An 11,024-nucleotide genomic window follows, 5' to 3' on the forward strand; every position below is an offset into this window, starting at 1 on the left:
GAAAAAATTTACATTCTGCACATTTATGTTAAGCAAATCCTGAAAATTATGAACCAAACATTTGAAACTTCACTGAAGAATTTAAATTTAATAAAAATCTACTAAAGCCACAGTCAGTGAACTCACCTCAGAGTCTCCAGTCTACAGTTTGGACTCTCCAGTCCAGCAGACAGACGCTTCACTGATGAATCAGATAGTTTGTTTATACTCAGGTTCAGTTCTGTCAGATGGGAGGGGTTGCACTTCAGAGCTGAGGCCAAAACTTCACAGTGAGTCTCTGAGAGTCCACATTCCCAAAGTCTGTAATGACAAATATTCCAACATATGTTATCATGAAAGAGGAAACTTTATATTTACTTCATGCATTTGATGATCAAACAGTTTGATGCTCATTATTTTGATCTTTTTATTAAATGTATTTTTTCTGATGCATTTTATTCCTTAAATGTAAAAATGAAGCTCAGCGAAAGTTCAGACAGGAAGAGCATCTTTTTTACAAGCTCACATCTATAGTTTGATTTCTCATCCCTCAGTCATTCTGATCTTTCTCACAGCTTATCATTTCCTTTCTGTCATTTCTGGGGCATCAATTAAGACGTCAGCTGTTCACATCACCTGCTCACATCTAACCAATAGCACGCTGACACACCTTCTTTGTCAGCCTATCATATTGCAGCTGTCTTTTTAAATGTTTCTCCCTCTCTGTTGATTGGCCCACCCAGCCCCCCCCCCGTTGTAATGTACTTGGTTAATATTCATTTTAATAAAATTGTTTCCTGATCATAAACTAACATCTTACTGTGATGTGATATTTGCTGCCTCGCTGTCGTTACTGAAGGACTGAATTTAGTTTGTATTTAAGTTATTGTCTTATTTTATTATTTTATTGTGATGTGTTAGTTACTGCAGGGATTTCTGATTTTCTTCTGTGCACTTGAACGTGACACCTGAGGAGCCCCTGCAGACTTCCTGGGGAAACCCTGTATGGCTACAGTCTCTAGACTCATGCTAGTAGATCTGAGCTAAGCTAAAATCCTTTTTTATTGTAAAATGTGTCACGAAAAGTTTGGAGTGAGATTCCATCTGTTATGTTTGCTACCCTAACTGAAAGAATAATGAATTAAATGTGAGGAATATTACTCTATTTTTAATTTTTCAGCTGCACATGAATGTTTTTAAGTCGTTGAAATATTTCCAAAGTAAAAAGTATTTAAGGTGTTTTTACTGTTATCAAATGTAAAATAGTCACATTTGAACCTGAACAGTATGTAAAGGGTTAAACAGCAGTGCTCTGTGTGTGTGTCAGATATTGATTCCTTGATGACAGAGGTTATGCATGATAACAGTTGTGGGCTGTTTTGGGTAGATGACCAAAAGATGTGTTGCTAGAACAAAAGAAAACAACGATGTTTTCTATCGTTATTTACACACCATGTCTTCTTTTTATAAAGTCACTGAAACAAGTAATGAGTCTGTTTCACAATGTGAAGAGTAGAAAGTCCAGATATTTGTGTTCAAATGGAGGAAAATAAAATAAATACTCTAGTAAAGTGCAGCAGAGAGGAAGAAGGGACCTGGAGGTTGGACTCGTTCACTACATACTGCAGCTTTAAGACATTTTGAATGTATTTTCTCAGGAGCACTATATGGTGATTAATCTACCAAAGCTACAGTCAGTGAACTCACATCAGACTCTTCAGTTTACAGTTTGGACTCTCCTGTACAGCAGACAGAAGCTTCTCTGATGAATCAGACAGTTCGTTGAGTCTCAGGTGCAGCTCTGTCAGATGAGGGTTGGACTTCACAGCTGAGGTCACAACTTCACATTCAGTGTCTGAGAGTCTAACGGCAGTAAGTCTGTAATGACACAAATATTACAACATATTATCATGAAGTGGCTCAAGGTTCAGACTAACAAGGAGAACACATGTTTGAATCTCAAAAACTAAAATAATGTATTAAAGTAAGTTATTAACAAACTAAATGTAAACTCCATGTGTAATGTGTAGAATCAGTAGTGTAGGGAAGTGCATGGATGAGGGGAAATGTGTGCTAGACAATAACAAACACATGAAGCAAAGAAAGAAAAGAGATGTTGCTGGTGGAAGAGAGAGGGAGACACTGAGCAGGCCAGCTTTGATAAGGTGATCCAGCCCAAAACCCAGCTGATGCTTCAGCCTGATGACTCCATCATTATTATTATTATCATTATTATTATTATTATTATTATTATTATTATTATTATGAGTTTGACTCTTATTATCTTGATTAACATTAGTTCTTCACATCAGTGGTTCAGATAATATGATGGACAAGTTCACATTGGTAGCTGTTCAAGTCATCATGCCCGTTAGCATCGCTGCTGGTAATGGAACTCTGTTTTTATGATACTCTGCTTATGATTGATATGTTTATTATTCTTAGTGTGCATTGGAAATAAAAGAAAACTGTCATGCTCATTATTTTGTTTCATATCTTAGATTATGCACCTTGTTCTTTTTTTCTTTCCATCTATTCAGCAGATTCAAACTAATCCTGATAATTATGAACCAAACATTTGAAACTTCAGTGAAGGATTTGAATTTAATAAATAGAAGAAAAAGAAATCTACCAAAGTTACAGTCAGTGAACTCACCTCAGAGTCTTCAGTTTACAGTTTGGACTCTCCTGTACAGCTGACAGAAGCTTCTGTGATGAATCAGACAGTCTGTAGAGTCTCAGGTGCAGCTCTGTCAGATGAGGGTTGGACTTCAGAGCTGAGGTCACAACTTCACAGTCAGTGTCTGAGAGATCATAGGCAGTAAGTCTGTAATGACACAAATATTACAACATATTATTATGAAGTGGCTCAAGGTTCAGACTAACAAGGAGAACACATGTTTGAATCTGTAAGGTTTTATAATCTTTTGCTAATTAACTTTAATCACACAACCCAACACTAGCATTTGCTTATATCATCGAAAATGTAGAGTCAGACAGAGGTCAGTGCGGTTTGGAGAGATGCTATGTGTTGCTGACTCTAGAAGTTCATCAAGTTTAAGACCTCTGGTTCAACCCAAGAATATAGAAGTGAAAAACATCAATTCTATTCCAAGATAAGTATTAAAGGCCAAATGCACCTCTTCCTCTGATTAAAGGAGAAGCTGAAACTGAACACATGTCCTAAAACTGATAACTCCAGACATGAGTCATCAATTAATTAAAGAAATGTCACGTACATCTACAGTATGGAAAGTCCCACATGCAACTGGATAGCAACAAGTGTGAACCAATGAGGTAGTGACACATATGATCACCCCAAACTGTAAGGTATAAAGGGAATTAATATTGTAAATGTCAGGGCTTCTGCTACAGATCTCTCGAGTGAAAGTCCTAACCCTAACCCTAAGTCCGCAGCTGCGTATAATTCTTTGTTTTGTCAAATAAACACATTGTCTTTTGAACTCTCAATAACCGTCCACCTTGCTTTCTTCAAATCAAAACACGACAAATCTCAAAAACTAAAATAATGTATTAAAGTAAGTTATTAACAAACTAAATGTAAACTCCATGTGTAATGTGTAGAATCAGTAGTGTAGGGAAGTGCATGGATGAGGGGAAATGTGTGCTAGACAATAGCAAAGTCTCTATGACCAGTAGTTTACGGAGGCTAATGTTGGTTAACGTTAGCCAACTCTACATATTGTTGTATAACTGACATTACTGAATCAGTCTGCTGATTGGCTGATCCTCCGTGCTCACTATGAAATGTCTCAGAAACCTTTCAGAAAAAAATGATGATGAAAGCAATTCTCTCTGACTTCAGAAATCTTTGGAAAATGAAACAGATCTTATTTTAAACTCTTAATCATAGTGTTAAAAACAGTGTGTGATTATATATGATTTACAGAAGCTGCTCATGTAATAATAACTTTACTGCATTCACTGATAACTGTAAAATACTGATATATGTTGTGTGTGAGGGAATTTTTGTGTCATGAGGGACTCATTGGGTCAGGTGGGCTGTAAAAACTGTAAACACCTAAGCCACAGGCCTTTTGTTATACGAGATAAGACATCAACAGCAAACTGACCATCTTTTGACCTAGTAGAGGGTCAGCACATTATATCAGTAGTCTTTGAAGGGTTTCTGTCTTTTGTTTCTTTACGACTTCCACTGGGAGGTACTGTATAAAAGCTGAAACTAGTTGTAGCTTGGCAGAACGACTGTGTGTCCGTCCCCATGCTGGCATGTACTGAGTAAAAGAGAAAGATTCATCACTCCATCGTATGTGCTTTTCTTCAGAGAAACTTCTATTACAAAAAATTCTATTACATTTGGCGTTGTCGGCAGGATGGACGCTCGCTGACTGACACCTGGGTCTCGACTGAAGGTTAACCACCGGTGGGAGTCTGCAGACAGACTCAGGGAAAGTTCAGCTCCGACAAACGGGGGACAGGATCCCGCCTGACGTCATGCACAGGTGTCAGACAACGGTGCTCCATCTACTTTGATAAGTGAGTATGGGGTTATGAATCTTTGCTCTATAATACCGAGGTAGCCAGCACATATAAATCCTTTGCGGTATTGGTTGGTGGGATCCCTGGTCATGTAATCTCCTGTGTGGTATTGACAGACTAGTTTAAACGTAGACCTAGAGAGTGGCTGCAGTTATATATTAAATGTGCACACTAAGTATACAATACACACACGTTAAATAATTATTGTTATATTATTATATTATTGATAACATATTGTGTGTGAAATTTGCAAGAGGGTAAAGGGATCTCTAGCTGATTTCTATGACACAAGTTAGAAGATTCTTATTATAGTATCATGTGTTGTATGTCCCACTGACATAAAAGGGATATGTGAGTGATGTCTACAAACAATACAATAAAAGAATACGTTTTTGTAGTAATTCAATTCAGTGTCAAGTACTGTGGTACTACATGGATGCGTTGCTCGGAACGAAGGTGTCATACAAACCACCTGGCTGAAGTGAGTTACTCAAAGGCAGTGTGTGCTTGATAAGATCCAACCATGCGTGCATATGGGAAGATCAGAGTGAACTTTGTGTATGCGGTCTCTTTGTTGTACAGCAATATTTGTTTAATCTTCAACCCAACAGTGTTGTGTATTATTCCCTCTTCATGTTGAGTGTTTTCAGACAATTTCCGAGTTATTACTTGAAGGTTTGCTCCGAGATGACACAACCTGTTTCAAGGAAGGATAATCATCCTGTGGCCAGGGCAGTTGCATTAGGTAACTGGGGAACCTCAATCCCATCCTATTGGGTGTGTTTTTAAGGGATGCCTGTGACCTGTGATCTTCGTTCCACTGAAACAGGACACAGTAAGTGCATTTCACTCTTGGTGGATCATAGAGATTTAATTGGTACGTAAATTCTGTGGAAATTGTATTTTGTTACTTTTCCACATTTTAAAAGTGAAAAAGGTGTTGTCCAAAGCACACACTGATTGTGGTTGAAGTTTTTGGTTGTCTGTTTGTGTTGTTCGGTGTAGACTGATAAAAAGCGCTGAGTGAGTGGACAACTCACTCTTTTTGTTTGTTGTGTGTTGTTAAAAGTTTGTGTGCTGTTTTGTTGGAAGTGTGTGTAAGATATGGTAGTTCACACATGTGTTTGCTCCAGCTGAGTTCTTGTGCCCCCTCTTGTCTTCTATTACAAAAATTCTATTACATGTTATAAAATGCTGCTGTAATAAAACCTCAACCACAACCTCTAAAGTCCTTCATGTGTTTCACCAGGTTTGAATGAATCCTCCAACACACAAAGGAAGAGAAAGAGAAGAAAACACTGTCAAATCCAATAATGACTAGAAATATATAGAATAACTGGTCATTAACTTAACAGCTATAAACAAGTAGAGTACTATTTTATTATTTATATTTGAAGAACTAAACTACTAATCTACACTGATTTAGTTAATCACATCTGGACTTACTGAGCCTTTCTACAGTTCCTCACAGCTGGGATCAGTCTCTGTCGTCCCTCATATGATGTGTTGTACTTCTTCAGGTCCAACTCATCCAGAGGCTCCTCTGACATCTGCAGCATGTAGGCCAGAGCTGAGCAGTGGATCACAGAGAGTTTCTTCTCTGATCTGTTCTCTGACTTCAGGAACTCTTGGATCTCCTGATGTACTGAGCGGTCGTTCATCTCCATCAGACAGTGGAAGATGTTGATGCTTCTGTCAGGAGAGATATCACCACTGTTCATCTCCTTCAGGTTGGTGATGACTCTCTGGATGGTTTCTGGACTGTTGTCTGTCTGACCCAGCAGGCCTCCTAAGAGACTCTGGTTGGACTCCAGAGAGAGGCCATGAAGAAAGCGGACAAACAGGTCCAGGTGGCCATTTTCACTTCTGAGAGATTTCTCCATGGCTGTCTTCAGGAAGTTATCCAGAGATGAGTTACTGTAGTCTTCTCTCAGGAAGTCCTTCAGTACCTTTGTCTTCCTGCTGGTGTAACAGTGGTACATGTAGACTGCAGCCAGAAACTCCTGAACGCTCAGATGAACAAAGCTGTAGACTGTTGTCTTCTGGTGTTTCTCTCTTTTGAAGATCTGTGTACAAACTCCTGATAACACAGAGGCCTCTGTGACATCAAGACCACACTGCTCTAGGTCTTCTTGGTAGAACATGATGTTTCCTTTCTCCAGTTGTTCAAACGCCAGCCTCCCCAGCTTCAGAAGAAGGTTCCTGTCAGCCTCCGTCAGCTCCTGTGTACTCGTCTCATGTCGCTCATCATACTTGTTCTTCTTCCTCTTTGTCTGAACCAGCAGGAAGTGTGAGTACATGTCAGTCAGGGTCTTGGGCAGCTCTCCTCTCTGGTCTGGAGTCAATGTGTCCTCCAGAACTGTAGCAGTGATCCAGCAGAAGACTGGGATGTGACACATGATGTGGAGGCTCCTGGATGTCTTGATGTGTGAGATGATTGTGCTGGACTGCTCTTCATCACTGAATCTCCTACTGAAGTACTCCTCCTTCTGGGGGTCAGTGAAGCCTCGTACTTCTGTTACCCTTCCCACACATTTCAGAGGGATCTGATTGGCTGCTGCAGGTCTGGTAGTTATCCAGATGAGAGCCCGGGGAAGCAGCTTCCCCTGGATGAGGTTTGTCAGCAGCATGCTGACTGATGACTTCTGTGTGATATCAGACACGACCTCACTGTTGTTGAAATCCAGTGAAAGTCTGCTTTCATCCAGGCCGTCAAAGATGAACAGAACTTTACAGCCAGCGAGCTTCTCTGCTGTGAGCTTTAATGTTGGATAGAAATGACAGATCAGTGTGATCAGACTGTGCTGCTCATCTTTGATCACGTTCAGCTCTCTGAATGGAAGTGGAATCAGCTGACTGATCTCTTGGTTTTCGGAGAGCTGTGCCCAGTCCAGAGTGAACTTCTGCACTGTGAAGGTTTTTCCAACGCCAGCGACGCCGTTCATCAGAACAACTCTGATGATGCGCTTCTGTTGGCCAGGTAAGACTTTAAAGATGTCCTGACACTTGATTGGAGCGCCATGGAGGGTCTTCTTCTTGGAAGCTGTTTCAAGCTGCCTCACCTCATGTTGGGTATTAACCTCGTTACTCCTTCCCTCTGTGATGAAGACCTCAGTGTAGGAGCTGTCGAAGAGGAGTCTATTTCCTGCCTCATCAGTTTCTTCATTCACATGTTGATATTCCCTGATCAGAGTGGTCTGATGTTCATCTAAATCCTCCTGCTTTCCACTTTGTGCTGGAAGAGAAGAAAAATCTAGATGTGAACATCTCTCAGTGTGTTTACATGTATTTATGTAAGCATGTTACTCAGAGAAAGGTTAGCTGGGTAATCAGGGAACATGTTAACATGCACAGTACTGGTTACTGTCAATCTGTACAAGCAACAAATCAGTGATCAGATATCTCCTCTACACTGACTTTATTCTCAAAGCGTGTCTTTCTTATTTTATCAGTATTAGTAACAGAAGATGTTTATCAGTCCTGACTTTTTCTCTGTTTTGCTCTGTGTGTCTGAGTCACAACTTTTCCTCACAGCTTGAATGTGTCTGAATTCAACAAACAGTCAAATGTTAAGTGGTGGAAACTAAATTATTTAGACTTCTAGAGGATCATTTGTGTTAGTTTAAGTTTTAGTTGGACTTTAAATTTAAGGTTAAATCACTCTGAGTAATGATCTCTACTTTCATTCAGCTGCTGTCACTCTGAGCTGCTCTACAGTCTTTGGTTCATGTTACATGTTTACATGGCAGAGAAATCAACGTTCTCCATTTAATACAGCCTGCCGGTTAAGCTATAAATTGTCCAAATACTTACTGTGTGAGCAGTGAGGTGTCTCAGTGTTTGGCACTGTTGCCTCACAGCTAGAAGGTCCTGGGTTTGAACCCTTGTTGTCTCCGGTCGTCTCTGTGATGAGTTTAGATGTTTCCCCAGTGTTAGTGTGGGTTTCTGCTGGTTGCTCTGGTTTACTCCCACCATCAGAAACATCTGTGTTAGGGTTGTTACCTCTGTCAGTGCCACTGCTCACTGCTCCTAGAGTATAGGATGGGTCAAATGCAGAGTATCAGCTTTGTTTCAGTGTATGTGAGTTCTGAGAAATGTCAATGAAGGAATCTTAATGTAAAATGATTAAACTATATAAAGACACAGGCTGTTTCTCCTCAGATCTGCTGTCTGGATGTGATGTCATGTTTGTCTCTTCCTGTGACTGACCTTCTGATCCTGAGCTGATGTTTGATAACTTCTTCACCAGATCATTCCTGCTTATCTTCTTTAAAACGCTCTTCATCACCTCCACAGCTCCAGCTAGTTCATATTTCTGCACCATCAGATCCACCACGTCTCTCCTCTTTGCCTTCTCCAGCTGGGCACATTGAATGGGTTCGATGTCGCCCACCTTTTCATCCTCGAGGGACCATTTGAAGTCCTCAAATTCATCGTCTTTTAAATCGTTGAGGATGTGGAGCAGGTCCCTCTTCCTCATATTGGCTCTCTGTTAAAATCAGAGAACACTGATAAGAGAACAGTTGTGTTTCTGTCAGTCTGCCAATAGAAACTCATTGTGTGTTTGTACTGGATCTGACTCATTTGACAAACAGCCCAGTTTGGCTGCAGTCGTTTAAATGTCAGAGAAGCTCAAGAGGAGTAAAAACATCTTACTACAAATCTACTCAGAAGCTGTTCTGGAGCTTTCTATCACATCCAGTTTTCTCAGTTATAGACATGTATGTGTTAAAACGGACTGTTTTCTGTCTTTAATGTAGAGAATAAAAGCTAAAGTGTAATCTCAGCACAAGGTCCAGTTAGTGTTCTGCTTTCACAGCTCACCTGTTTGTTGTGGTTCAGTGAACTCTGGTGTCTTCACGTTCTGATTGGTTGGTTAACGCTGGTGTGAAAACTGTCACCAGAGAGCTCCTGAAGATGAGGGTCTGGTCTCAAAGTGAACTGTAGCAGCCGATAACGTTCTTCTTGTATCTACAGCTGAAAACATGTGAGAATAAAGAGATCTGAACTTGTAAATGTGTAAACTGTGTGTGAAGATATAAAAACTGAATCATCTTCAGGTCAGTTTAAATAGAAACAGTCTCTTACTTTGTGTCTGAGGGTCCAGGTTCATTACTGAAGTTTAGAGGATCATCATCAGACTGCTCACTCTTCATCAACACAGCTGGATGTTAGAGACTCTGCTCCATCCTCATCTTCTGGAGTCTGAGAGGTAAACCAGGAACATCTTACGTCTGTCAGTGCAGCAGCTCTCTCATGTTGTGATCATGTCTAAAAAAGAAGTTATTATTCAGTCAGTGTGACGGCCTGCTTCAGTTAGAAGTCCACCATCATTATTCAGCTCTGATTCTTCTACGTCATCAGTCCCTGTTACAGTAGGACGCTCCGAGGATCAACTCTGATAATCAGCCCTGTGTACGTGCTGCTGCTGTTTGCTCATAACTGATAAAAGATGATGATGAATGATTCCTCGTATCAAAGTACAGTCACACTGATCTGATGGCAGTTCCAGAGAAATCAAAGTTCACTGTGAGTCTACAACAGTTTGACATTTACTGTAAATCCTCCGTCTACAGTGAAGTAAGAAGCCGGCAATGTTCCAGTCCTGATGAATGATGCTGATAATAAGTTATTTCTCTTTGAGAAGATCAATAAAGTCAGCAGCTTCACTCTGTGATTTTAGGATTGTATGAAGAGTTTTGAGAACTCAACACCTTTTGGAGCTTTTTCTGTTGTACAAATAAGAAACACAGTTCAGGTGTTTGTGTCAGAACTGGACCTTTTGTTTCTAACTGCTGATGCTGAACCCTCCTTAAGACCTTCATCATTTCAGCTCATATTCTACTTTTACTACATTTTCATAAACATGTTGAAATAAGTCTGAATATCAGCTCTGTGCTTCTTTTTCTATCTAAAACTGAATATTTATCTCCTGTAAATTCACACTTGAAGAGTGTGATGCATGCATGTAGTCTGATGTTATAACTTACAGCTTATAAAAATGAAGTGAATCATTAACATAACCATAAACCATTATCAGCACAATTAAAGCATGAACTCTGTGAACTCAGAGCAAAAGATTAAAGACAAACAGTCTGTACAAGTGTCACATTCAGTAATGAGAGAACAGGAAGTTCTCTTTGGCTTTAAACATCTTTTAAATTCTGCTTCTACACTCAAACATGAAGCACTCAATACATTTGATTCATTCATGAGTTCAAATATAGTTGTACATTCTCTCAGTAGTTTGGTAAATAGTGAAAATGTATTTTGAATCAATTGATCATTGTCTCTATTTAGAGCTCAGCAGTGAGTCACGTTACATCGCTGTGAGGACGCACAAACCAGGAAAACAACAGGAAACAACGTTTAACACCTCAAACTCTGTCATTTCACATTTAATCAACTAAACAATGAATGTGATCAATAATCATCAGATTGATCAATAATGACAGTAATCATTATCTACAGTCCTGATATTAACACTCACCTGCCTCAGACTGTTTTCCTCCTTCTGCTCTGAT

General features: G+C 39.8%; 1 protein-coding gene across 1 annotated transcript; it reads right to left on the bottom strand.

The window, feature by feature from the left end:
• Positions 1-4,769: 4,769 nt before the first annotated feature.
• LOC128353169 (uncharacterized) lies at positions 4,770-9,757 on the bottom strand. Its single transcript, XM_053313847.1, has 5 exons — positions 9,589-9,757; positions 8,710-8,989; positions 8,314-8,529; positions 7,589-7,735; positions 4,770-4,780 (listed from the first exon to the last, which is right to left on the bottom strand). Exons 2-5 carry the CDS (start codon positions 8,978-8,980, stop codon positions 4,770-4,772), a joined length of 645 nt encoding a protein of 214 aa, XP_053169822.1. The 5' UTR covers positions 8,981-8,989; positions 9,589-9,757.
• Positions 9,758-11,024: the final 1,267 nt, after the last annotated feature.

Source organism: Scomber japonicus, chromosome 23 (genome assembly GCF_027409825.1).
Source record: "Scomber japonicus isolate fScoJap1 chromosome 23, fScoJap1.pri, whole genome shotgun sequence".
Lineage (NCBI taxonomy): Eukaryota > Metazoa > Chordata > Actinopteri > Scombriformes > Scombridae > Scomber > Scomber japonicus.